This window comes from Mastomys coucha, unplaced genomic scaffold (assembly GCF_008632895.1).
Source record: "Mastomys coucha isolate ucsf_1 unplaced genomic scaffold, UCSF_Mcou_1 pScaffold21, whole genome shotgun sequence".
Taxonomy (NCBI): domain Eukaryota; kingdom Metazoa; phylum Chordata; class Mammalia; order Rodentia; family Muridae; genus Mastomys; species Mastomys coucha.
Genome location: NW_022196904.1, coordinates 18,298,447 through 18,326,408, shown reverse-complemented (window position 1 = coordinate 18,326,408; position 27,962 = coordinate 18,298,447). Strand labels below are relative to the sequence as shown.

Here is a 27,962-nt window from a genome sequence, read left to right as displayed (position 1 = left end):
CAATGCTGACCTGGATTTTGTGACCCTGCTGCCTTGGCAGTGCTGGGACTACAGCTGTGTGCCACTGTCTGGCTGAGACATGGGTTTTGACAGGGAAGGGCTACCTTGGGTGGAGAGGGCAGCAGGATTTCTGTACAGCTGGGGGCCTGGCACAGGGCTTGGGATTGCTGTGTGAGGGCACAGCCCTGATGGGCTTGAAGACCATCTGGATGTTCATATCCCAGTGGCCTCTTACTGCCTTTCTGTTTCTGAGCACTCTAGATGCTGAAGCAAGGACACGGTGGGCCCTCCAGAGCAAATCCTGGTTTTCCCCAGGATGTTCCAGTACAAAGTGTGTGATAATCCAGGAGCTTATATTTTATGTGTCCTGTCTGTGAAGGGAATCAGGATGGCTGAGCAGCTGTCCTGCTGCTGGTGTGGGTTACACGGTGATGACTAGTTACAAAGGCAAACAAGAGCTAAGACAATGGTCCATCCGGCAGTGGAAACTCAACAACCAAAGTCACAACGAAGGAAAGATGGGATGTTGGTTTTGAAGATTATTCAGGGTCACAGTAAATACAGGTGAGATGAAAAGTCCAGTTGGGAAGGAGTGTGCGGACCTGGGGTCCGGGATTGCAGCCGATGCAGGCAGCATGACTGTCCAGTGTATTTGTAAGTCTTTGCTCAAACGAACAATAACAAAATAACAATAAAAATCATCTGCGTGGGGCAAGAACCTGAGAGGGGAGTCTGGGGACTGAGTGCCATAGTGTGCCTTGGGTCTTGGACCTCCCAAACTGTGAGCTCTGCTCTCTGTAGACCTGCACGGACTCCCCACTTCTGGAGAAGTGCTCAGGGGGGAGCCCCCATGGCTGTGGCTGTTCAAGAAGCCCCTGGACACCCCTTATATAGGCATAGAACAGGAAGGACATTGGCTCCGAGGAGGAGATGGGAGGCAGGCTGGTGGCTGTGGAGTGAGGACTGAGCTAGGCTGATCTGGGGGCCTGCAGTACCAACAAGGAGCACCATGTGCAAGTGAGCAGAGGAGGCATACACACTGCTTGGGGTCTGAAGGCCAGGGAGGCCAAAGCTGTTCCCAAAAGTCAGTGGGTCCATAAGTGTGAGAAAAAGGGCTGGGATGAGGGCAAACACAGCATGTTACACGAAGGCCCTATTATTTATTCATTTATTTAGGCAGGCTCTTGTGTGGTGGGCTGAAGCTGGCCTTGAACTCTTGAACCTCCTGTTTCCATCTCCTGATGGGCTTATAGGTCAAGTCACCATGCCTGACAATTCTACCTTTTCAGCCTGAGACAGGCATTGTCTGTATGTAGGCTCCACTGACAGGATTAGCTGCCCTCCGTCTGAGAAAGAACAAGACCCAGAGCAGGCTCTACAGCCACATTTATTTGAACCGTCAGACGCTCGCCTTTGAAAAGCTCTCCAGCCCCAACCCTGTTTCCCAAGGAAGGCCTGGAGTCCCGACTCAGTGGGGTCAGGCTTCCTGGGACATTCGGACTCCTCCTACTGCTGGTCTCTATGGAGATTCGGGAAAGGCTGCTCATACCAGGCTAGGGGTGAGATCTCTTGGTCACCCTGTGAGCAGCCCCCCATTTGAGGGAGGGGCTGGCCTCAGACACCTCACGTCTCTCAGCGGGAAGCCACGATCCCTCTGCCAGGCCTCTGTCACTCTCCTCCCCTGCTGGAGGATGGCTGTGCCCTCACTGTCCACAGGACAGCCCACAGGACAGCCCACAGGACAGGGAGGTTCCCTGCATGCTGCTCGTCCCTCGGCCTCAGGCCAGCAGGCGGCTGTACTCTGCCAGGGCTGAGGACTTCTTCACCCCATCCCAGATTCGGGCAGCGTAGTGGAACCTGTGGGTGGAGGGCTGTAGTCAGGGTGGGAAACTAAGGCCCAAATAAGTTCCAGCTTACTAGTGAACTTTCTAGAGCCTTCAACAATGGTGCCAACTGTGATGGAGTGTTCCTGTTGCTATGCCCTCTCCCAGGGAGGCAAGGGTTGGACTTGAATGAATGTCCAAGTCTGCACTCGGCATTGGGCTTGTGGTGATGGTGTCTCCCTTCCCCTCCAGCACATTCAGCCCAGGGCCTGCCCTCCCCTCAGGCCCTGGTTCAGATAATGGCAGGAGCCTGAGCCCTGCCCTAAGTGTTCAGCGAGTGGGTTCTGCCTGTGCTCCCCGCTCCTCGGCTGACCTCAGTCAGCATTGAGCTAGAGAGGCTGCACCAGCCACACCACTCTCATATCAGCTCTTTCCAAAAGACCAGGCTAGCCTCTGTGGGCTGCACGCAGGAGTCCTGTGAAGGCAGGGCTTCGAGTAGGGTAGGAGAGAGTGCCAGCAGATAGGCAGGAGGGACAGAGGGACACAGAATGATGCAGAGGGAGCGAAGCACAGCATCTGCGAGGTTGGACACTCATGACCTAAGTAAATCTCCAAGCATAACCAGGCTCACTGATCCTTCTTCTGGCTACTGAGTGGATTCTTACAAGTGTGTGACTTTGCTATGTGACGTTTCCTTTGAGCCTAAATTTCTGTTTTTGAGACAGGGTCTCACTTTGAGTAACACACTGGTCTGGAGCTCACCATGTAGCTTAAGTTGGCCTTGAATTCATAATGATCTCCCTGCCTTAGTCTCTTGAGTGCTGGGACTATAGACATCAACTACCATGCCCTAAATTTCTTCCAGAAAAAAAACCCTGTATCAAGCCTGAGAGGCCCGTGGGTTAGTCACACACAACTGCCCCCTGCTGGCCTGGCAGAAGTGCTGCAGATTAGAAGGCCAGGAGAGCTGGGTCTCAATGAGGTTCCCCCACCACAATGCCCACTAGGTTGCACTAAGTGGGCCCCTCAAATGCACCCACTCCAAAGAGCCCTTACCAATTTTTCTCAGTGAGGATTGTGTGCGACAGCTGTGGCCGAGCCATAGACATCACCTGGCTGCGGAGCTTGCTGACCAAGGACTGGAAGCTGGGGTGACCTCGGTACCCAGGCAGCAGGGAAAAGAGGGGGCTAGAGCCAGGCCCTGGAACAGTGGGTTGGGTACTTCAGAGTTTTGCTTCAGACTAGCTCTTCCCAAACCTCTCTAGTGCTGAAACACACGACTCTGAGAAAGGCCCCAGCAGCAGTGACAAGCCACAAGTCTCCCAGACCCAGGGCAGGTTGTCTCCCCATGGCCCACATGTCCCCTAGGATAATTCTACCTGCTCGAGGTGGGTTCTCATTCTCAGCTTCACTGTCCATGAAGGGCACCAGGAACAAGTTGACCTCAGCATCCAGGAAGTCGGGCGGCAGACCTGGGAAGACGTTGCACTGGAGCATGGACAGTGTCCCTGGAAAGCAGACACTTCAGCTGAAGCCTGAGCTGTGGGCTAGGGTGGAGGACCGGCAGCCAGGAAGGCTCATCTGAGGATCTTTGCCTGGGAGTGGCATCGATCTATGAGAAGCTTGGGGATGCTCACCCTTGTAGCGCAGGTGGGAGTGCGCCATGAGCTGGTCAATCATCAGATGCATCTGACGTAACTTCCGGGGACAGAAGTCCTCCCTACGTGCCTTGTTCTGCAGGAAGACTGGGTGGGAGGGTACAGCAGTGAGGCAGACAGCGCCTGGCCTCACCAGGGCCCCACTAGTTCAGGTCACTCAGTGTGAGCAGGGCAGTGCTAGGGACTCAGACACAAGCCAGACCTGATTCCTTCCTGACGGGATTCCCTAGCCTGATGGAAAGAGACAAGGACAGCTGTGTGATCAAGAACATTACAGGACATAGTGTGACCTGAGGTTAGAAAGACCAGAGTGCGCGTGCACGCGCACATTGTGTGTGTGTGTGTGTGTGTGTGTGTGCGCGCGCGCGTGCGTGTGCACAGGAGCACAATCCTTGAACAGGAGCAGCTGGAAGGACAGAGCATACAGAGAGCAGGCAGGACACAGGACTGGAGGGTGTCCTGGGGCACCCAGGTCATGGGGCACACACACAGGGCTTGTTTCTGCAGCCCTAAGATGCCAAGGACACAGAAATGGTGTGGGCCAGAGAGGAAGCCCCAGCTTCCCTTTCTGTCCCCTCTCCCAATATCAGAAGCACTCCCAGGTCTCTCCTGCCCACTGCTCTGGCCCCAGAGTGGCTCTCACCAAGGTGGGGGTAGTACTCAGTGCCTTCATCCGAGCCTGCAGAGCTGCTGGACTCGTGGCTGGGGGACGGGGTGGACGGCTTCACCATCTCTGCCGTTTGTAAGAACCTGCAGGTGTGGAGTGAAAGGCTCATGTCAGGCATGTACACCCCTCTCACACTCCGGGGAGGATTCCCCTTGAGATTCTGATGAGAGCTATAGGCCTGCAATGCAACTTTAGAGTTATGAGAGCAGCCCATGGACACCTGTACTAACTGTGCACTATCTTTGGGTTTCCTTGTGTGTGTGTGTGTGTGTGTGTGTGTGTGTGTGTGTGTGTGTGTGTTTAAGTCAGGTTTTATCAGCATGTACATGTAGTTCCAGCCATTTAGGGTCTGAAGCCAGTATGCTCTACAGAAACCAGACTCCCACCCCAACAAAAAACCAAACCCCAACAAATCAAGTGTAAAACCAACCAACAAACCCAAAAACCACTTTCTGGACCAGTTTTAGGTTCACAGAGGGGAGTAGCGTGCCACGCTCCTCAGTGAGCACCCAGCAGACTGATGAGCCATCACCTCTGTCACCCAGTCCTCCCTGCACGAAGTGGTCACCTTGGTGCAGACACTTATAGTCTGAAAAGATGCATGTGGGCAAGAGGTCTCACACACAGCGGGGCAGGGTGGGCGACTGTGTGGAGGTCCCTATGCTGTGCTAGTTCACCCCAGTCCCTGTCCTGCCCCAAGCTTTGCCTCCTCCAGGCTGGCATGTGGCTATAACCACACACTCTGCAGCCTTCCCACACTGGCTTCTTAACAATATGCATTTAAGGTTCCTCCACTCCTTTCATAGCTTGACAGCTCACTCTTTCTAGTTCTGAGTAACTCCATTGTCTGGATGGACCCACTTCATCCATTCAGCCTCTCACGGGCAAGCTGGCGGCTTTCAAGCTGCCATTACAAACAAAGGTGCTATAAATACCTGTGCACAGGTCTTTATGTGGATATATTTTCACTCCATGCTATTTTCCAAGTGTATAACAGTAAATAAAACAAACCTGTTATCTAATGGGAAAACAAGACTGCTAAGTACTTGGACATTCTCCTAAATGTTTATCCACAGTTGCAAGGGCCCACCTGCAGACCATGGTCCCAACAGAACACAAATCCCACAGGAGCCGCCTGCTCTGTGTTCTTACACCTGTGCACCCAGTGCTTGGCATGGGGGTCTTTAATTTACTTGTATGAATGAGCAAGCAGGGGATGCTCCAGAATCATATCACTCAAATATGCCCACAATCCTGGCAAGCCTTTTTCTGTTGTTGGGGAGACCTACTACTTGGCCCCATCTCTAGCACTGGATATCCAAAGCAACTCACTTAAGAGTACAAGGCTTTGACCCCATCCTTATAGCTGCTACTACAAACTGTTTAGGATGATTATAACACAAATCAAGGGCCAGACAACAAACTCACGGTTATGTTAGATTTTGATCCAATTATTAGAAAGTGTTTTCAATGTACTCAAACAGAAATGGCTAGAGTAGTTAAGGTTTAAAGGTTCAGATATACTTTACATAGATAGTCTTCAAAAACATCAGAAATCCACAAAATGTGACATTTGATGTTCTTTTATTATTAAGGCTCATTTGACCATGAGACATGTCTGCTCCTGACAGCTTCCCCCTTCACCCTTCAAAGAAGACATTGAGCATCTTTACCTCCACACAAGGTTGCTTATCGTGGCAAGGTAGCCACAGTGCAGAAATTGCCTGTATCATCTGCAGACAAAATACTGTCCAAAGAGAACAAACAGATGTGGGATAGTTGATTACTAATCTCTGCCAATACAGGGTAAGCTAGTCCTTCACATTCCTACTCCATTGCTGGGTCTTCCAGACGGCTCTGGGCCAAAGGGCTGAAGGCAAATGTTCCAACATTATAAGACATTAAAGGACTGTCCAGGTAGTCAGCTATCTCTATAATTGTTTAAGTTTTGAAAGAAGTTTTGTTTTGTGTTTCTTATATTTTCAGGTAATATTTAATGCATTCTTGGATTTCTGGCAGGATTGAAGACTAGTCATAGCCTCATAATCAAACCTAAGTTGTTTAGCATTGAGAGATGTGATACAGACTTGAAAGGGTGGTTTTCAGATGGTAATGCCAATCAGAGCATAATTCAGGTATGGAATTGTAAACACTTTAAGTTAGGGTAGATGGTAGAGTGCTTTATCTAAATTGACAAATATGATAGACTAGGTGTTAAGGGTATATTATATTTTACCATTTACTAATTATAAGGATTGTGCTCAATTTATATCTGAGAGAAAAGAGCCTTTTAATTGGGCAAAAAGGGAGGAGGAAATGGGAAATATGGGTTGCCCTGGAACTGTTTGTATTTTGATGTTAATTCTGCTTCCTCAAGAGAGGCTGCCCCCTAACATACTCAGGTAATCTCACTGAACCTTCTGAATGGTTAAATAAAGGGTAGAGCCAATGATTGGGCAAGGGAAGGGAAAGGTGGGACTGGTGGAGGGAGACAGATGGAGGAAGAGGAGGTGGAAGGAAGGAGCAAAACCGCATGGCCTAGAGAAGCCACAAGTACCAAGGGGTCTCACAGTGGAGGAATAAAATAGTATAGTGATAGCTCTGCCCAATCTAGGCATATGACTTATAAATATAATAACTGGTTGTATGTTTTTTATTCAGGCATATTGGGGTAAGAAATTGCCACAGCACACATGCCTGCTGTAGAGACAGCTGCTGTAAAACAAAGCTCCCAGGGCTGAAGAAGCTTGGCCCCATGTACTCTGCACCAGCCTGTGACAGACTCTGCAGGCAGTGCTGGGAACCTGCACTGAGGGAGGCCATCGGACTTGTGGTGTCCCTGCAGAGTGGCAAGGTGCCATGGTGGGGACTGGGAAGGGGAGGGAAGGCCTGAGGTTGGCCTAGCATCACAGAGGATCTGCAGACAAAGTGCTTCCAGCTGAGGACAAGGAGCATGAGGAGGAGCCCTTTGCAATTGAGCTGCACAGCTAGCTGGATGCCGGGTGCCCTTCCTGGGGTGGAGCCCTATACGGCAGGCAGCACAGAAAGGGCTGTGCCCCCTACTCCAAGTGAGGTGAGGCCTGGGAAGGGGGTGTGTGCTTTGCAGGGGTGTTGCACAGGTCTTTCCTCCACATAAAACCGCCAAAACCACTATCTTCCTGACTCTAGCTGTGCCCACTGGCAAAAGACTACCATGGCTTGGCTTGCTGACCACTGACTTCCTCATGGGAGGGGTGGGAGGCCATGAGACCTCCCCTGAGTGACCAGCCACTCCTCCTAAGCGTCTGCAGCTCTGCCCTATTGTGCCTGTGTGAGGGAGGACAGGACTGGGATAGAGGCTGGGAAGACTAGGAAGTTCCATTTCACAGCCACAGTGAAGCGGCTACCCCTGCCGCAACCACTGCCTAGTCCCCCACCGAGGAGAAGACAGCAGAGGACTTTGGTGGGGATAATCTACAGCAACAATCTTTAGCAGTGCCCCTTAGGTTGCTGAGTGGGACAGGGAGGTCTTGGCCTGAGGCTCCATCCCCTGCACTCACCTGTACAGACTGAGGTCCGTGAACCAATCCTGCACGACGATCACCACATGGCAGACCGTGAAGAGGAAGGCGGCTATCTGCAGGGACTGTGGGAGCAGAGGAACAGGGCTGCAGGGCTGCAGGGCAGCAGGGCTGCAGGGCAGGACTGTGGCACACTGAGTCTTTTTCTGTGTGTGCAGCACTGTGGCTGGTTTCCTTACAGACCAGGTCTAAATGTGGCAGGGTAGGAGGATGCCGGCCTTCTACAGAGGGCAAGGAAGTGACTGCCTTAGACCAGGTCTGAGCCTCAGCCAGAGCTGCCCCTTTCCCCACCGCCCAGCCTCTGGCAGGCTCACTGCAACCCCTCACCTGCATTTCCACATAGGTATGAGGGAGGTTATATTCTGGAGGCAGTTTGCGGTCGTTATTGATGAGGTGGTCCAAGATGGATGGGCTGAGGATAGGCTGTAAGAAAGGAATCATTGGGGAGGGGGAGGAAGAGGGGGAGGAGAGGATTACCAGGAGGTGTATTCTGCGAGTGTAGGCAAACCCTGCTAGCAAGAGGAGCTAACCACTGTACTCCACAGCAGACTCATCTTCCCAGGTCTTGCTGTTCTCAAGTGCCTGCTGCCCAACGGCAGCTCCTGGCAAATTTCACACAGCTTGAATGAGCCCTGCCCCCGTAAGGACTCTTTGTTGCTGGCTGTTTCATGTGTTTCCAAAGCTCTGCTGAAATAATTACTTAGGTCAAAAAATGATTAGTGTGAAACTTGGTGCGGATTTACAAATTACATCAGCGCATGTTAGAGAGGCAGTGGTTCTGAACTTTCCTTAAAGTCACAGTCAACTTGTAGACTCAGTCTGACGGTTTCCCTGGCTCTCAGCAATGTGCGAGCTGTTCTGGAAGGTGCTATCAGTCTGGCCCTATTTCCCACAATGTTCCTCTCTCCTCTGGCCCCTGACCCAGCCCAGCTCATGTGCAGGTCCCTGCATCCCCTGCATAAAGCCATCCTCAGACTGCAGATTTCCGCCCTGTGTCATCAGAACCCTGTTCCACCAAGAGGGAATAATACCAACAACGGGCCAGGCCCAGAGCCCAAAATGCTTGGGAGGTGGGGAGAGCAGATGTAGCAGCCAGTCACACCACAATGGAGGTGATGAGGACAGCAGTGGCACCGGAGGCTGAAAATGTCCAAGCAGCATGATCCACAGGGGTCTTTGGAAGGGAGGCACAGGCCAGGCAAACAGGCAAAAGCATAGAGACTATTCTAGGACCCCAATATTGACAGCCAAGAGCATCCAGCTCAGCTCTACTTCACGCTTACACTACTGCTAAGACTTTACTCTCTGAACCGTGGGAACCTCCCAGGCAGGCAGTGTGACTCCCCTTTTCTGAAACTCAGGGGCAGAACTGGAAAAGGACCTGAGCAAGGCCGCACAATTCAAAGACAGTTTCAAGTGGAGAGAACAGGCTGAGATAAAGTGAGGCCCTGCTGCCTCCTCATGAGGTGAGGATGGTAGCCAGCAGGCCTCAGTACACATCACCCGATGCCAGGCTGAGGCACTGGAGGAGCAAGAGGAGCTGAAGAAAGCTGCCCAGATTTCCATGGCAGGTCAGTCCCAACTATGGTGACAAGCCTGAGCAAGAAGCCGGTCCTAGGTGTTAGCCAAGCACTGTGCCTGGACCATTCTGATGACCCCTCAGGGCTCCCAACAGGTAGAGCCTGCACCTGACTGTCAGGTCAGAACAGGCCTGGGGACAGAGTTCAACTTCATGTCACAGAGCTGATAAGGTTGAAGTTTAGGATCTGGACCCACACAGACCCCAGACCACACCTGAAGGCACACTGCTCAGAGATCTTTCAGGCCACAGTGCAGAAGTGAATGGGAGGGAGGCCACACTCTGACAAGAGGAAGTGAAGGGCAGGGAGAGGGGCTGGAGCCAGCACCTGTGTGTCTAGGAAGACAATCCGCTCTTGGGTAATGAAGAAGTCAATGCCACTGGTCTGGTTGCCCCCTCGTTCCTTCATCTCCGCACTCTGAGCCCGGAAGACATATGCCCTGTGAGGAGAAATATGAGGGCTTCGTGAGCTGTCTGGCTCCTCTCCTCTCATCCCGAGAATATCCTGAGAAGTGGACACTGGAGCTGAGATTCTCTGCCGGCCCCAGGCCTTCCATCTCGACCACCTGTAGCCATGGCTGGGGGATGATGACATGTTTGTTACCATGCAGCTTCACCCCAACCCATGGGTACATTTAGTCTAGCTAAGGGAGTTAGCAGACTCAAGTGCTCCCAGGCAGAGGCGGCTAGCCCAGCGCTGCAGATCTCAACTCTGTCCTCCTGTTTGTAAAATGGAGATGATGAGGGCGGGGAGTTGTGGTATACAGCTTTAATCCAGGAAGTCAAGGCAAGCCGACTTCCCTTAGTTCCAGGATAGCCAGGCTACACAATGAGACTATGTTGTAAAAATAATAAAAATAGCCAGGCACTATTGTACATATCATTAATCCCAGAACTTAGGAAGCAAGGGCAGGTTAATCTCTATATGGCCAGCCTGGTCTACACAGAAAGTTCCAGGGTAGCCAGGGCTACCCATGAAGACCTTGCCTCATTTTTTTTTTTTTAAATGGAAGCAATGATACAACCCAACCAAGTATGTCTGACTTTTGGTACTGTGACACAAATGTTGCCATCTACAAAGTTCACACTCAAGGCTGTGTACTTAGGCTAGAGAGCTGGCTCAGTGATTAAGAGTGTGCACTGCTCTTCTAGAGGACCCAGGTTTCATTCCCAGTACCCATGTGAGGTGGCTCACAACCAACCTCACCTCCAGCAACAGGGCATCCCTGACCTTCTTTGGCCTCATGGGCACCTACACACGTGTAATAAAAACAAAATTTCAAAACAGAGATTTACATATTTCATCTATAAAAACTGAAGTGCTTTAAGTTATTTAACAACCTGCACTGGGCTGTGTCCATAGCCATCCTGGGTTACATGTGGCCTGTGGGCAGGTCGGACCCATTTGACTCTGTGCCCCACAGCCTAAGGCTGCTGTGAGGTTGACACACATGAAAGCCCTCAGACCATTAAAGCGGCTGCTAGCTGTCAATCACCAAACGCCCTTCTCTGTGCTGGACACCAGGATACAGCAGAGAAGCGCTCCCACCTGGCTCTTCCTATTAGTGGGTCTCCTCATGGCAGAGCTGTGACAGCATTTGCTGCTTTTAGTCTGAAGTCGGGATGATAGCACCTGCCTTGGCGGGAGGAGGAAGGGGTGGCATGGGGTGGGGCTCCTACCTACATCCTGCTCCACATAGGCATGCTCCCACTCAGCAAACACTACAGAACCCATCTGCCACTGCTGCCACTGGCCAGACACCAGGCAGAGCATCGAAGGAGACAAAGGTGCCGCCTCCTAAGACTTCTTTCTGTCTAGCTGGGTGTCATTCCCCAGCTTATTTCTATCTAGCTCACTAATCACGGGTGCTCTGGAACCATGGGATAGGAAGAATGGCCGTGGGGTGGGGATCTGCTGTGAGGAGGGAAACTGTGGTACTGTGGGCAGAAAGTGAAGGGGTCGGGAAGGACACGCATGAGAGAGGACAGAAGGATGCACACCAGGGCTGTAACAGGTTGTAGCAAGGGGCAGCACAAAGGGCAAAACTGGGTTGAGAGGCAAGAAGAGGCCAGGTTGAGACAGGAGCATCAGCTTGGAGAGTCACAGAGACCTCTCTTCATGGAGCAGGGGTAGGAGTTGGGGTTGGGGTACTGAATCCTTGATGCCCTGGAGTAGACAGGCAATGCGTAGGTTTTGGTTGGAAAGCATCTCCGTGCTGCTGTGTACAAGGACTACAGGAGCAGAGGGAGGGTGGCTCGGGGCACAGCCTCACAGGCCTGCCTCGGCTTCCTGGGTCTTACCTCCTCACCTTTGCTTGCAGTGTAACAACTGAGACCTATAGTCCCTCACCTGGCAAGCTGCCTAGGCAAGTGCCTGTCAGTGAGCTGACTCCCTTCCTCTTTGCTCCGTAACTCATGCTGCCCTTGAACTCACTATGTAGCTGAGGATGACCCTGAACTCACTATGTAGCTGAGGATGACCCTGAACTCACTATCTAGCTGAGGATGACCTCAAATGCCTGATCCTTCTGTTTCCACCTCCTGAAATCTGGGACCACAGGCATGCACCACATGCCTGGCTGTTATCATTCTCCACCCATGCCAAATGGCTCCACCGTGCCAGATGGATTCTCTTTACAAACTTCCCAGAAAACAAACCCACAAGGAGGCTGTGGCAGTCGCGCATACTGTGGAACCCAGCACCAAGAACAGGTGCTGGGACACAGGACGCATTCGGTATGTATTTGTTGAACTGAGGGAAGGCACAGAGACTGGCCCAGGGTCTTGATATCTGTCAAGGAGATAATAGCCAGGAGCAGGGGCTGGGCATGTGGTAGGGGAGATGGGTTGTGAAACAGGTGAGTCCTCCAGGAGCTAAGAGCTGGGATCACAGTCTACTGCATGCATGCATGGTCAACACAGGTGTAAATGGCAACTGAGCTGCTGCTTTTCTCAGTTCAGGAATCTGATGGAGAGCACAGGGGACTGTGCCTGCTGCTGACAGGGGCCGTCAGAGAGGCTTCTCAGGAGCTACAGAAGCACAGCACAGGATGGCTGTAGTTGCAACTCAGCAGAGGGCGCAGGGATAGAGAGGTGGAGGGATCTCTTAGCCCCAGTCTGAGGCAACAGTGCTCCCTAACCTTTTCTGGGTTTCCACCAGGCGCTGAGGCCTGGTGAGAATTATGGGCCCTTTCCCTAGAAGAAAAACTTGATAGCAAGGCAGAGGGATGGGCATAGAAGCCAGCCTAGGCTTAAAGAAACCAAACACAACCCCTACCCCTAAACAAAACCCAACAATAAAGCTGTGCGGCTTAGAACACTCAGGTGTGGCTCTGAGGCTCCTTCTGTGGAAAGCCTCGCCCTGGCTCCTAGAGACAGCTTGGCCTTCCTGTGTCTGGCACTGCTGAGACCTCCCTTGTGCTGGCTGGTTTTATGTCAAGTTGACCCAAGCCAAAGTCACCTGCGTGGAGGGCATTTCAACTAAGACACTGCCTCCATAAGATCAGGCTGCAAACGAGCACAGAAGGCATTTTTAAAACTAGTGACTGATGGGGAGGACTAGTCCACTGTGGGTGGGCCCATCGTTGGGCTCGTGGCTGAGCAAGCCACACAGAGCAAACCAGGAACCAGCATCCATGGCTTCTGCAACAACTCCTGCTCTAGGTTCTGCCCTGGCTTCCTTCAATGATTAACACCAACATGGAGACCAAATAAACCCTTTCCTCCCAACTTGCTTTGGTTATGGTGTTTTATTACAGCAATAGAAACCCTGATTGAGATAAGTTGGTACAAAGATAGTGGGGTATTGCTATGGCTGGTCTGCCCATGTTTTTACAAAAGATTGTGGAAGGACTCTGGAACTTTGGACTACAAATGCCAGAGGTTTGAGGTTTGGTCTGTTGCTGTATTGTGGGCCCCCAAGGTCTGGCTGCCCTAGAGAAAAGAGTCCACACAGAGACCTATGTGACCCTGCCTCCAAGTTATTTCTGACTGGTGAATAAAAATGCCTACAGCCTATAGATGGGCAGAATTGAGATAAGCGGGGCTTGCGGTTCCCAGGCTTGGCGTCAGAGGAGACCATGAGGAGAGACAGAGAAGAAGGAAGGAGAGAAGATGAAAGCCATAGGTTAGGAGTCAAGAAAATATGGCCCTGAGGGCTAGCCAATTGGAGTTAAGAGCAGCCCAGATGAAATATAGTAAGTAATAACTCGGGGTTATTGATAGAAAATAGATTTTAATAGCAAAGAGGGTAGATATCTGCCTAGCTTTAGTGCTGATAAAGTCTGATTGTAAATAATAAAAGTGTGTGTCTTTTATCTGGGAACTGAATGATCAAAGGCAGGTTAGAAGCCCCTAACTGAGATTAAATATTTTCTCTCAACTACATTGAGCCCTCAGTGGGCTATTCTGTGGGAGCTTGACAGAAGAATGTTGGGAATAGTACAGAGGATGGAGACCTAGTTTGGGAAGTTTCAGAGGGAAGTGGAAAGACTCTATTGGGGCCATTTTTTTTTGTTTGTTTGTTTTGAATTAAGATTCTGGCCAGGCAGTAGTGGCACACGCCTTTAATCCCAGCACTTGGGAGGCAGAAGCAGGTGGATTTCTGAGTTCAAGGCTAGCCTGGCCTACAGAGTGAGTTCCAGTACAGCCAGGGCTATACAGAAAAATCCTGTCTTGAAAAAAAAACAAAAACAAAATTAAAAAATTAAAAAATTAAGCCGGGCGGTGGTGGCGCATACCTTTAATCCTAGCACTTGGGAGGCAGAGGCAGAAGGATTTCTGAGTTCGAGGCCAGCCTGGTCTACAGAGTGAGTTCCAGCCAGGGGTACACAGAGAAACCCTGTCTCAAAAAACCAAAAATAAATAAATAAAATAAAATAAAAAAAGAGATTCTGTGGCTCTGGTCAGCTGGGGCTGAAGAATGAGCTGTGATTAACAGGAGACCAGCACCACTGAAGTGAAGCCTTTGCTTTACTGGGACTCAGCACACAGAAGTATGTTTCCGAGGTGGCTGATGTTGTGACTTGGTAGTGGAAGAGTCACCCAGGGGCACTGGTCTTGAAGGCATGAGGGGTCATGGAGAACAGCTGAGGCTCAGCACAGTGAGTGGCCAGGAGATGCATGCGTGAGGTACAGTCTCTGTGACAGTTGAAGGCCCAGGACTGAAGGTATCACTCAAAGAAGTTGAGGCCTGGTGCCATGAAGAGAGCCTATAAGAGACTTTTTGGTGAAAGTGCAGCCCCACTGTAGCAGCAGACCCCAGCGAGTACCATGGGATGACCACCAAGGACAGCAGCAGCAGTGGAGTGGAGTCAGCCAGAGCCTAGAAGTCACCCTGTGTGTGCTGCAGAGGGTAGTGCTGGAGATGACACTCAGGCCTTTGGAGGAGCCCAGAGGACCACGAGTGAATCCCAGACACTGGACACTGCATTATTCACCCTGCTGGTTTTCATCTGATTGTGACTGTACCCTAGTTCTTCCCTCTTGAAATAAGAAAGTATTTAACTTAATTTTGATTTTTATAGGAGCCCACAGTTGAGATTCTGAACTTTTAAAAGATTTTGGATTTTTAGAGATGGGTATTTTAAAGGGACTTAACTATTAATGTGTTTGAATTTGTAAAGACAGTGGGACTTTTAAAGTTAATTTTTGTTTTTAATGTGATCTTGGAGATCAATGAGAAGGAATAGTTGTGGTTTAACAGTGATGTTTGTTGTCAAGTTGACAGGGGGTCAATTGTGATGGCTGATTATATGTCAACTTGACACATGCTAAAGTCATCTGAGAGGGAATCTCAATTAAGAAAAACCTCCATAAGACCAGGCTGCGGGCAGGCCACAGGACAATGCTTCTCTACCTTTCTAATGCTGTGACCCTTTAATATAGCTCCTCATATTGTGGTGACCCCCAGCCATAAAATTACTTTTATTGCTATTTCATAACTGTAATTTTGCTACTGTTATGAATCATAACATCTGAAAAAGGTTGTTCAACCCCTGAAACAGTTGAGACCCACAGGAGAATGGCTGCTGTAAGGCATTTTCCTAATTAGTGATTGATGTGGGAGGGCCCAGCCCATTGTGGGTGATGCCATCCCTGGACTGGTGACCCTAGGTTCTGTAAGAAAGCAGGCTGAGCAGGCCAGGGAAGCAAGCCAGTAAGCAGCACCCCTCCACAGAGATAGTCTGTGATTCAACTCCTACCTCCAGGTTGTGGCTGTGTTTGAGTCCCTGCCCTGACTTCCTTCAATGATGAGTTATGATGTGGAAGTGTAAGTCAAATAAACCCTTTCCTCCCCACCTTGCTCTTGGTCATAGTTTACCACAGTAACAGTGCCCCTAAGACACTCCCCACCCCAGTCCATATTCTGAGTCTTCCTTTGGTCTTTTCCAGCTTCTCCAGTTCCCCTCCCTCTCTTCCCTGCTCCTGCTTGGTTGTGTAGGGGAGATGTGTGTGTGGGGTTGGGGGGGGGGTATCCAGAGAGGCACTGACCTGAGTCAACCTTTAAGAGATGGTAGGGAGAGTCTGATGGACATGTGTGTGACCATGTGTGCATGACAGGGAGAGACAGAGGCATATGTGACTTAGGCTATGTGCCAGGTCACTCTGCTGGTAGGGGTGTAGGGCTTAGTTACTGTGTGATGCACACATGACAGGGGTCACTTGTCCCATTTGTATCTGGAGAGCTTATCTGTAGGAGGGTCAGGTTTCCCCATCTGTGCCCGAGTCAGGATGCAGCTCTTCAGGTCCTTCTTCCAAACCTCTCCTCTAACGCTACCATTTATCTCTATCACACCTCCTCCCAACTGAAGACAACGTGCACAGGCCAAGGCATCCTCATCCGTATTCCTTCCCCACACGAAAAAACACAGGAGGACCAGGACTAGTGCAGAATCAGATCCCCGCAGATCGCTCTCCTTGCCCTATCTCCCAGATCACCAGGCAACCTTAACTCCTGGGCTCTGTGCCAGCTGCTTCATCCTTTAAAACTCCACTAGAGAGGCTGGTGAGATGGCTCAGGAGTTGAGAACACTGGCTGCTTTTCCAGAGGACCCAGGTTCAATGTTCAGCACCTACATGGAGGCTCACAACCATCTGTAACGGCAGTTTCAGATCTGAAGCCTTTTCTGGGGCACCAAGCACACATGTAGTACACAGACATATATACAGGTACAACACCCAAAGGCATTAAAATAAAATAAGATAAATGTACTCAAATAGGAGAAGAGCTGACTTGCCCGAGGTCAACCAGAGGAGATCTGGCACCAAGCCTGCAGCAGCCACCACCTTTCAAAAGCCTTAGTGACTTTATTCCCCTTCCTGGCTGGGAGCCAGACTCAACTAGCCCACATTCTTCCTATCTCAGAAGGTAAGGCCAGGAAGGAGAAGCCACTTGGACCCCTGCAGTTCCGATATCCGCCACGGGCGGCCACCTTCCCGGGCTCCCCCAGCCTCCTCCAGCCCTGCCCAGTGCCCCTCACCTCTGGTCTTCCTCTGGAGTGTTTGCAGACAGCAGTGACATGACCATGGACTTGCCTGTCCCCTGGAGGCCTAAGACACCGACCACTAACACGTCCGTCTGATCCAGCAGGTACTGGAGGGCAATGGGGAATATGAGCCTCACAAGCCTGACAGGGGCGGCCAGGCCCCTTTGGTGGGCTCACCCACCCACTTGGTCACCCACTCCCTTCATCTGGACAAAGGGCTGTTGTGGCAGGTCCATGTGTAAGGCTCTATATCCACAGCCTAGAGTCTGGGAAATCTGAGCAAGAAGAGCCTCCTGTGGTTGAGAAGTAGAGGGGTGTCTACAGTCTCACAGCCTGACTGCACAGGGCCAACACTGTAAGGTCTGGGCAGGAATCAATAGCAGCAGGAGGGGCTGACAACCAGTTACTTCTTGGGAAGGAGCGGAGAGCTGGGCAGACGGGACTACCCGAGTCAGGTCCCTGGCTCCAGACGGAGGGAGTGTGACAGGAGATCAGAGCAAGGGACTGTGTCTATAAACACCTTTGACCAGAACTGTGGGAGACCTTTGCCTCCGGGCCACCAGCTCTGCTGATCTTTACCACTAGGGGGCGGAGGAGCCTCTTCCAAAAGCCAACTGATTTGCTGGCACTTCTCCAGAATCACCAGAGGGACTCCAGAAAAAAAAAAAATTTTTGTCCCCGGGCCAGGGTTTAATGAGCCTCTGTACCTTAAAGCCAAACTACTCAGGACTGGGTGTTCACTGTGGTAGCTGGATTGCATGTGGCTATTTTACTTCATTAAACTGAAACAAAATTGACAACTCTGTCTTCAGCCCCGGGGTTACAATGTCAGTAGCCCGGCACACTGGAGGAGGTTGCCACACTAGGTAGTTTAAACAAGCCACTTATCACTGCAGAAAAGGCCACTGTGGAGCAAGCAGGCAGCGCCAGGTAACACACAGCCCTAGTGTGCAGCACTAACAGGCTTGGCTAAGAGGTGGGAAGGGCAGTCCTTTCAGAGTGTGAGCAACTCTGAACTGTGGAAAAGTCCTAGAGCAGAGGCGAGGCGTGTGGGCCTAGCAAGGGGAGGCTCTAACTAGAGCAAGGGCTGCTGGGAAGGAGCCTCTGGTCAGCACCCTGAAGACAGCACGGGGCTCGACCTAGGAATGCAGGAGCAGGGTTAAGACCTTCCTCTGATGTGCAAAGGCACAGGAGTTCTGGGGTATAGAGTAGCAGGGGTGCTACCAAGAGATGTCAGAGCACTCAGTGTCTCAACCTGCCCTAGTGTCCCAGGCCTGCCATCCAAGCTATTTAGGAGGCGGAGGCAGGAAGACAGAGAGTTCAGGGGTAGTCCAGGCAACTTAGTAAGACCCTGCTTCTGAACCAAGAGTTAAAAACAGGGTGGGGCTATAGCTCAGGAACGGAAAACTTGCCTAGTGTGCACAAGGCCCTGGGTTCAATGCTCACTGCCCCTTCACGCTATCAACAAACCATGACTTTCAACTACCAGCCCTCTAAGTTGGATGAAATTCAGGCCTGATTGATGAGAACATCTCTCAAGTCCTGAGGGCTATCCTGGAGGGGTGTGGACAGGGCCGTGGGACCTGGGAGGCTGTGGACAGAACTGAGGGACCTAGGGAGGCCGTACCTCAATGGCGCTGTCACACCAGTTCATCTGGTCATCTACCAGCTTGATGCTGTGCTTCATGCGCTCTGGGGGCAGGAGCTTAGCCTGGCCCACCACAGCTGGATGGAGAGAGGAGACAGGACAGTGAGGGTCTCCACGAGGCAGGAGCTGGTGGTCCCTGCCCACCCTGTGGAGTTCACTCACGGTCCATGGCAGTTGGGGCAGCAGTGCCCATGCCCCGGTTCTGAATCTGGTACACGGGCTGTGTGGGTCTCTGCCCCTCCTTCTCTCCTTTGGGTGGTGCAGGGGCTGTAGGGGGCGGTGGGGCAGTACCTTCAGGGGTGGAAGCCCCTGTTCCAGCCACAGGCCCCTTCCCTTCCTCACGTGGCTTCATGAGCACAATGGGTTTCTCCAGCGGGGCTGGGGCTGGAGGTGCAGCTGGCGCTGTACTAGGTGGCGGCTGCTTTGACTGTGGGGTGAGAAGGTTGCCGGGCACTGGGGAGACCTCCCATCACCCCCTCCTCCCGCCTCCCTCCTGAGGTCCTCCATGCTCACCCGCTCAGCTGGGGGCTTTGAGAGGATGATGGGGGTTTTCTGTATGACGTTAGTGCTGGGGTCCTCGCTGCCATCCTGAGGAGAGGGAATGCAGCTGTTACTCAGCTGGCCTCCATGATGCCCCCCACCCTACCCATGAGGGGGAAGCTTCTGGGCTGTTTGGAAAGTCAGTTATGTCAAATGATGTCTTGCTAAATCAGACATGGGAAAGAATGTTTTCCTGAAGCAGAGCCAGGTGAAAGTGCGTTTGGATACAGCAAAGATGTGAAAGGACTCGTGATGAAGGAGTATAGCTATGACCCCACAGACAGTGGGAGATGAGCACTGAGCATTGGTTTGGCTTGCTCTGCCTTGCTATTCTTTGCTAATGACATGCATGTATTGATTTGCCTTACATTGCGTTGTTGAGCTCCACTTGTGGTAACGCCTCCACCACTGAGAGAAACTCATGTTTGTGAGGTTCCTGCGGCAGCTTGCCACTTCCATGGCCTCACTTCAGGCTGACTGGCCAGCCTTGCAGTTTCTTCATGATGGAACTACAATTGCTGGTTCATGTGTGGTGTCTGCTTGCTGAGAGGACTGGACTGCAGCTGCTGATTTGTATTTGGTGTTTGCTACGGGACTGAACTGCTGCCAAAGATCGAGCTCACCCCCAAAGAACAGGTCCACTTCCCCCATATCCTAATAACTTTTCTCTTCTACTCCCTCTGGTGGGTGTTGGGTAAGAGGAGAGGTTGAACCCTTATTAAAAGTAGGTTGCAAAAAATGTATGCCTACATACCCAGGTACAGATACTACTCTATGAGGCTGAGACACCCATACAGAACCTGGCTACCTGAGTCCAGACTGACATCTTTACCACTCCCAACAGCTTCCTCTGCTGGACCAGCCCCATGGGAAAGAGTGAGGGCTTGGAGCTTTGCAGTTAGGGTGGGAACATTTCCCAGCAGCAAACTGGTAATCTAAGTAAGACCTAACCTATGGTAACCCACTCCTATCTGTTCAACTATGGGGATGGGGCAGGAGTTCCACCCTCATAGGATTAGTATAGGACAGAGGGGAACAGCCTGTGTATTGCCCAGTAGGACAGCTGACACATGCAGATGCCTGCTCTGTGAGAGCCACCGGCATCCCTGCTACCCTGATTGTCAAGCCTTGGCCCTGCCCTGCTCTCATGGGCTAATGGACTCCTTCCTAGACTAGAACCCTAGTCTAGAGGGGCAAGGCCCAAGCTTCAGGCCTGCTTCTGCCTGAGGTTACTGTGGACCCTCATTGGAACTGTATCTCCTTAAATCCCACTCAATCCACTGGTTTACAGGCTCGGCAGAACCCCAGGATGACCCAAAGTGCTTTGGCAAGGACAACTCTGAGAGAACACCTGCAGGGTGGAGGCTGAGGGTGGTGTGTCATGAGGTGGGGTGTCTAAGTAATGGATGTGTGTGTGCCAGAGAGAGAAGGGGTGGGGGGAGAGAAGAGCTGCAGGAGGAGGCTACAGTCAGATTCTAAGGCAGGATGTAAAAAGCTTGGAGAGGAGTCCCGTCTGAGACAAACGTAATATTCACAGCAGCTTCTACAGGGACTACAGCTGACAAGCTGTGGGAAGACCAGGACATTCCTCCAAGCTCTGTGTGTGTGTGTCCATAGGGTTTCTCACAGTGCTAGCGAGGGTCCGGGAAGCCCCAGAGACACAGCATTCTGAGAAGCAGGGGAACACAATGCTAGGTACTGCTGGTGGTGACACGCGACACTTTAAAATGGCAGCTGATGTCAGTTCTGGCTCAAGCCTCCAATGCAGCTCCTCTCCATCAAAGCCCAAGCCCTGTGAGGGACTGTGGGATCTGAGCCCACCTCCTCTTGGTTCTCACTCCTGCTGCAGCTTCACTGGCCACTGGACGCCTGTTCTGTCTGCAATGTTCTTCTACGAGGGTTTTGAAATGGCTTGTCCCTTCACCTCCTCCAGGCCCCTCTTCAAAGTCACCTCCTCACAGGTCTTCTCTGGCTATACCATCAAAACAGCCCCTTTATTACCCTCCCTCTGCCCCTGAGGGCAGCTTGGACACAGGCATGTCCACTGCTCATAGATGGAACCTTGGTGAGCTTGTGGCAGGGGCTCAACTAAACTGGAATCCTGCATGCTGTCTGTGGGATCACTCACCCGTCTCTCTCTCTCCCAGGGGGCAATGTAGTCTCTCTCCCGACCGCCAGGCCCAGAAAGATTCTGGGGGCCACTGGAACCTGGCTCCTTCCAACGCCGCCGCCTCTCCATCCCGTAGAGCCCAGGCTGACTGTGCCCAGACTCTGACATGGTCACCTGGAAGGAACAAGGAGATTTTGGTGCAAAGGGAATCCTTCTCGACGGGGTTCACCTGACTGCATGAAGGTTCTTCCTTATAAAAGAAAGCTTTGAGACCAGTGAGATGGCTCAGTGGGTAAAGGTGTTTGCCACCAAGGCTGACCTAAGTTCAACCCTCAGGACCCACACGGTAGCAGAGAACGATTGATTCCACACACAAAGTAAGCAATGTTTCTGGCACCCACAGACACCTGCACTCATGACACCTACCCAACCACTCTTAAAAACAACAAAACCAAAACCCACAAACAAACCAGAGGCTGGAGAGACAGCTCAGGAGACGGCTCGGCAGCAAGGGAGTGCATGTTACTCTATGTCTCTCTTTTTGGGACCAAAGCTATTTGCAACTATTGAAATGGTCCAAAGGAGTACAACTTACAGGAGCACAGTCCCATAGAAACGGGACAGTCTCCTTTCCAAAGGCCACAAGTCATTTTCTCACAAATCCCCTGTTGAAGGACTCTAGATCACCCATTCATGTGTGGTAAAGTGGTGAGGGTTCACTCCCATGGGCCCTTTTTCCTACCTGGTCCCACTGGGTTCCTTCAGAACATGTGGACCAACATGTTCTGGATTGTCTATGCAACCCACTCTCCACCACTGCTGTTATTGGTTTCCAGGCCTCTGGGGAAAATGTCTTTGGGTCTTTACAACAGAATGTGGTCTAGGGACACCCCTGAGTGCTCAGCTGCCCACATGACCCTATGGGGCTGCCTGCTCTAGCTCCAGAGGTTAGGTTGGCAAACTGTGGCCTGCCCACCAAATCTGCAGCCTTCCCATTTCCAAACACAAGGTCTCATTGGAACTTGGCCCCAGAGTGACAGAGTGGCTATGGCTGCCTTCTGTGAACAGCAGAAGCAGTAAGTAGAGGAGGCGTCAGTGTGACCCCTAGGACCTACAAACCAGCGTCTGGCCCTCACATTGTGTTCCCTCAAACTCTTCCCCACGTCCACCTCAGGCCTCAATGACATCAACAGGCTCCTGTGAAACACTCAAGAACTGACAGACGAGGCACTTTTGCTAGCCATGTGGGGGCTTGTCTAGCCCCTCTCGGGCCCGAGTAACCTCTCCACAGCCACAAACTCAACTGACCAAGGAGGGCAAGGGCCTGCTAACAGACGCTTGCTGGAATGAGTCAGGTCTCAAATGACTGTTTACTGTCGAAGGCCCTCTCCCCACAGACGGGGACTCCTCCTCCCCTGCAATTAGCTGTCTGCCCCCCTATTATCCTGACCACCTCCCCAGTGCTTCAGAGTCTGCCTCCCTGCCCTCACGGAGATCCTCCTCACACTCAAGTGATGCTCACTGCCGCCACCCTCCTTTCAGACAGATTATGTGTCCATCTGCACACTATTCTGGAATTGTCAGTTGACTCTACTTATCAGGTCTTGTGGGGAACGATCCGGAACCTAAGACACCATCTACCTGCAATCTGGGACCTGTAATGCTGTCTCTAGGAGAGCTCTCCACAAACTACTAAGCTAGTCTAATTGTTAACTTACGGGGCTCTTACAGTGACCTCACAGAAATGAAGCCTAATCTGCATATTCTTGGGGTGGGAGTTTCTGGGTTTCTTTTTCTTTTTCTTTTTTTTTTTTTCGAGACAAGGTTTCTCTGTGTAGCCCTGGCTGTCCTGGAACTCACTCTGTAGACCAGGCTGGCCTCGAACTCAGAAATCCACCTGCCTCTGCCTCCCAAGTGCTGGGATTAAAGGCGTGCGCCACCACTGCCCAGCTTGAGACCCCCAATTCTTAACTATTCGAACACCTTTTCTCTTGAGGCGTGACACATCCCACAACTTAATACAGTTTCCTCCTCCTCACCTCTCCCTCTCCTAGTCTATTTGCAGTCTTATATGGAGCCTCCTTCCGGCATGAAGAACCTCAAAATCTAATTTCCATGTAAACACTCCTTGTTAGGTGGCCCTAGGTGTGTGTAGGCTTCTTTGGGGGTACGTCCAGAAATTTCCTCCTGATACTATTAGGAGGATCGTACCAGTACTGCAGGGACACTTTACAGTGGCTATACTTTCCATTAATGTATTTGTTCCTCCAGTGGGACACTTTACGGTAGCTATAGCTTCCATTAATTTATTTGTACCTTCAACTAATGGCACCGCCGATCCGAGACCTTCAGGTTCCTACTCCCATTGGCCAGCCGCCCAGCGACCTTCTAACGGCAGGGCGGGGGCGGGGCTTGAACACGCCCCGCCCCTCAGGCCCCGCCCCGTCGGCGCGCACGTCCTCTCGCAGGCTCGCGGCGTTCCCCCGAACCCCCCTTACCGAAGGCAGCTGCTGATTAGTTCCCAGGTCGCAGCGCGCGCTCTGAGTGACGGGAGTGCAGCGTGGGTGGGGAAGGTCCTCCACAGCCACCTGCCGGGTAAATGGCGCCGGAAGGTCACAAGCCAGAGAAAGAGAGAGGCTGAGAAAGCGGGTGCCGGCTATTCCGGAACAGGCCTTGGCGTCCCGGAAGCTCCCGGAGGAGGACGGAGAGGAAGCCCCAGTACGCGGCCCAACAAGTCAGGGTCCCGCGCTGCTGGCTCAGCGCATGCGCCGCGGGCTGGGAGCGCAAGCGAACCAAACGTGCGCGTTAGACTGAGCATGCGTGAATGGCTGGTTTCAGCACGCATGCGGATTACGGAGGGAAGAAGGAGGACGTGCATCTGAGAAAGCGCGTGCGCATTGTTTCTCCGGGCGGGCCTGGTGCTTGGCTGGGTGGGCCGCTCTGGAGATTTCGAGTTCGAATCCCGGGTCGTCTGTATTGGTGGCAGACCGGGGAAGGGAGGAGTTAACGTTCTTATCTGAGCAGTTACAGGATTGATTCAGCTGGGTACAAGGCACGATCTTGAAGGACTTTAAGGGAGAGCCCAGCTCCGCCAAGACAGCGAGAACACCTATAGAGAAAGGTCTAGTCTTGGACCTGTGGCACGAGGTGGGCAGCAGAAGTGGGCGGATCTAATCATGAAGTCGCAGTCACATAGCCTGATTAAGGATAGGACTGTCATATAAACTTATTAGGGGATGCAAGGAGCGCAGGGCTACAGAAGAGGCAATCATTCAAAGGACTAGGGGTACACCCTGAAGCAGCCGCAAGGCCACCGGGCAGAGGGTGCAGTCTCCTGGACTCAGCTGCCTCTCCGGAGCTTGAGGTTGCCCAATGGAAAGATAGGCAGATGGCAGAAATACCATCTCCACCATTTCTTTTCCTTTCTTAAAAAACAAAACAAAACAAAAAACCCAAAAAACCGTGTGGTCCATCAGCCTGATCTTAAACTTACCCTCCTGTCTCTGCCTCTTCAGCATAACCTACCTATGTGTGCCACCACAACCAGCTCTCTTGTTTTGAGACAGGGTCTTACTGTGTAAACCAGGCTGGTGTGGTCTCAGAACTCACAGAAACCCACCTGCCTTAGCCTCAGGACTGCTGGGATTTCCCCACTCCCTCCGGCTCTTCTTTATTCCCTCCCCTTCTCTTCTGAAAGAGAGAGGGCCTTGCTGTGTTAGATGGGAGCTACTACTGCTCTGCATTTCTACCACTGCTCTGCACACGCTCCTCCCCTGTGTGGCTGATCTCCAAGTCAGCCTCCCTCCACGCCCCTGCCTAGCTCTTCTCTGTTGTCCTATGGGCAGCTAGCTGCCAAGACTTAAACTTTGCCTTCCCTTCGGGTTTTCTTTCAAATTTGAAAAAAATTGTTCCTTGGAGTGCTGATATAGGCATGCTCCAATGGGATTAAGCCTAGAGCTCCATGCATGTTATGCATGCTAGATAAGCACTCTGCTGCCTGGGCCACATGGCCAGCTTATAAAGGATTTCTTTTATATAAATCTTTTTTTAAAAAATTTATTTTATCTAGGTACACTGTAGCTGTCATCAGACACACCAGAGAAGGGCATCAGATCCCATTACAGATGGTTGAGCCACCATGTGGTTGCTGGGAATTGAACTCAGGACCTCTGGCAGAGCAGTCATTGCTCTTAATCGCTGAGCCATCTCTCCAGCCCATAAAAGATTTTTTTTATAGTTAAAGCGTGGAGACAGAAAGCACAAGTTTTTCATATTCAAGGTGACCATCAGGGCAGGGATTGGCTGGAGGGCTTTTTTATAAAGAGTGCTCAGTGCTTCCAGATTCACTGAGTTCTAAGCAGGATGTGGAGTCTCTAGGGCGTGTGCGCACACATGCAGTCAAGCACATTTGGAGGCTGGAGGAGTCAGCAGTAATGAGCAGTGAGTGTCCTTGCATCCCATGGACCCCAGGCACCTTCACCCAGTAGGCTGCCTCTCTCGCTGGTCCTTTAGGTAAGCTGGGAACTGAATTTAAGTAGGCTTGGGAAGCTCCCTATCACTGAGCTATAGCACAGCCCTCCGCTTACACTTTTTAAAGGCTTAATTTTCTTTTATGTGTATGAGTGGTTTGTAAGTCTGATTGAGCACCACATGCCTGCCTGGTGACTGCCAAGGCCAAAAGAGTGTTGGATCCCCTGGGACTAGAGCAACAGAGGTTGAGAGCTGCCATGCAGGTGCTGGGAATTGAGCTCCTGTCCTCTGTAAGAGCAGCCAGTGCTGTTGACTATTGAACCATCTCTAGTCCATAGTTTATTTGTGAGACTGAGTCTCATTAAATTGCCCTTAAACTCTTTCCATAAAAGGCCTCTTCTGGCTTCCACAGGCACAGCATGCATGTAGTACGTATACATACATACATACAAACAAAATGTACATTTATATGTCATGTATACATCACACACACACACAGAGAGATAGAGAGAGAGACCCTAATGTCAACCTCTGGCCTCCATGCACACACAGGTGAGTGTACTCATCTGCATACATGCCACAAAGTGGGCAGAGGAGGGACTGGGCATTGACTGTGGGCCACCAAGCACCAGGCTCTGCTTCCCTGTGACTTACATCTCTTGGTACAACCCCCTCCCTCATTTTTTAAAAAAAGATTTATTTATTACATGTATAGGAGTACACTGTCACTGTCTTCAGACACACCAGAAGAGGACATTTGATCCCATTACAGATGGTTGTGAGCCACCATGTGGTTGCTGGGAATTGAACTCAGGACCTCTGGCAGAGCAACCAGTGCTCTTAACCACTGAGTCATCTCTCCAGCTCCCCTCCCTCATTTAACAGATGCAGAATGATGATCAAAAAAGAGGAGATGTGCCTGAAGGCCCCATACTTAGGGAGCATCAGTGTCTGACCTGTAAGGCAAGCTTGGCTCACTGCACACACTTCCCCGTGAGAATCGACAGTCACCCACCCCAGAGAGCAGCTGAACTGAACTTAACACTGAAGTTAGCAGCTCAGGCTGTTGATGTATACATTCACACTCTGAATATTCCTTCTTATAAACATTCCTATGTGTACTTGACAAGTGCTTGACAGTATTATCTTTTTAACTAAACTATTTTTTGTGTTTAGGTGTTTTGCCTGCATGTGTGTAAATGCACCATGAGTGTGCCTGGTTCCCTTGGAGGGCAGGAGAGGGCATCAGGTCCAGTGGGACTCGAGTGACAACATTTTTTGGGAGGGTGGATGCAGACAGATGGGCATGGAGGTGCAGGGAGACAGTAGACAGGACAGCTGCCCACTAAGCTGGGTTTCCACTCCCAGAATGTCTCCTTTTTTCCTTGTGAAAGCTCAAAGTGGACTTAGGCCTCTGAGGGCCTCTCTCTCTCTCTCCCCTACCTTTCAATGGCTCCATTACTTTTTTATATGCTAAACTGCATAGCAGTCTGCAGTTTTTGTGTTAGTCCATGCACTCTGATGTCATGTGAGGGTCAGCAGGTTTCCAGAGTCATATAACCCTGAGGAAGGATTGTTCAGGAGCTAACATTCTAGTCATTTACTTTTCTCTAGAACTTAAAATGCTGGTCCAAAACAAAGGAACACAATCCTTGTAGAAGGCTCACTGAGGGACGAAGGCTTGTTCAGAGTCTCTATAGCCCAGGCTGGATTTGAACTCGGTGTGCAAGCCGGGTGGTGGTGGCGCACGCCTTTAGTCCCAGCACTTGGGAGGCAGAGGCAGGCGGATTTCTGAGTTCGAGGCCAGCCTGGACTACAGAGTGAGTTCCAGGACAGCCAGGGTTACACAGAGAAACCTTGTCTCGAAAAAACAAACAACAACAACAACAACAAAACAAAAAAACAAAAAAAAAATGAGCTCAATGTGCAGCCAAGGATGATCATAAACCGCTGATCCTCCTGTCTCCACCTCCCAAGTACTAGGATCATAGGTCTGTGCCACCATGCCTGGTTAGGAGGCAGCTCTCAAAGGCTTCAAGGAAGGAGGCTTAACCATTGTAACGGGGACAGAATGAGTTTCACAAGTTCCCAAAGGCATGTATGGTAGTTCTGCCCCAGATACACCAGAGCATTGTGTTGGGGCTGGCAAGATGGTTCGGCCAGTAAAGGTTCTTGCTGTTAGGCCTGATGAGCTGAGCTCCATCCTCTGCCTTCCACAGGTGTGCATGCCTGACCCTGAGAGTTGGGGGTTGGACTAGCCATGGAGGTGGCTAGAGGCCATCAGAGCAGTGAGAGAAAAAGGGGAACAGGAATATTTAGAATGGATTTTCCTTTTCAAAATTTTTTCCATTTATTTATTGCATGAGCATGGGATAGGGAAATGTAGAGTAGGGATGTAAATGTGGGTACCTCAGCACACA

General features: G+C 51.3%; 1 protein-coding gene across 2 annotated transcripts; it reads right to left on the bottom strand.

Annotated features, from left to right (window-relative positions):
* Positions 1-1,154: 1,154 nt before the first annotated feature.
* Smg9 (SMG9 nonsense mediated mRNA decay factor) lies at positions 1,155-23,851 on the bottom strand. 2 transcript variants are annotated; one of them, XM_031385644.1, is made up of 14 exons: positions 23,571-23,851; positions 21,091-21,246; positions 18,936-19,010; positions 18,585-18,849; positions 18,402-18,499; positions 16,769-16,881; positions 9,616-9,727; positions 8,036-8,131; positions 7,688-7,773; positions 4,125-4,231; positions 3,461-3,568; positions 3,203-3,331; positions 2,880-3,024; positions 1,155-1,857 (listed from the first exon to the last, which is right to left on the bottom strand). In XM_031385644.1, exons 2-14 carry the CDS (start codon positions 21,238-21,240, stop codon positions 1,779-1,781), a joined length of 1,563 nt encoding a protein of 520 aa, XP_031241504.1. In that variant the 5' UTR covers positions 21,241-21,246; positions 23,571-23,851; the 3' UTR covers positions 1,155-1,778. The 2 variants fall into 2 exon arrangements, with proteins under 2 accessions (XP_031241504.1, XP_031241503.1); XM_031385643.1 differs by lacking the exon at positions 23,571-23,851 and adding an exon at positions 23,389-23,546.
* Between the last annotated feature and the right edge of the window lie 4,111 nt (positions 23,852-27,962).

What these genes read in the sequence shown, in the direction of transcription:
- Smg9 (XM_031385644.1), bottom strand. Translation starts at nt 21,240, where the DNA reads ATGTCAGAGTCTGGGCACAGTCAGCCTGGGCTCTACGGGATGGAGAGG. An exon ending in GGTGTGACAGCGCCATTGAG is followed by an intron (nt 16,882 to 18,401) that starts GTACGGCCTCCC and finishes ATTGCCCTCCAG; the next exon opens with TACCTGCTGGATCAGACGGA. An exon ending in ATACCTATGTGGAAATGCAG is followed by an intron (nt 7,774 to 8,035) that starts GTGAGGGGTTGC and finishes CTGCTCCCACAG; the next exon opens with TCCCTGCAGATAGCCGCCTT.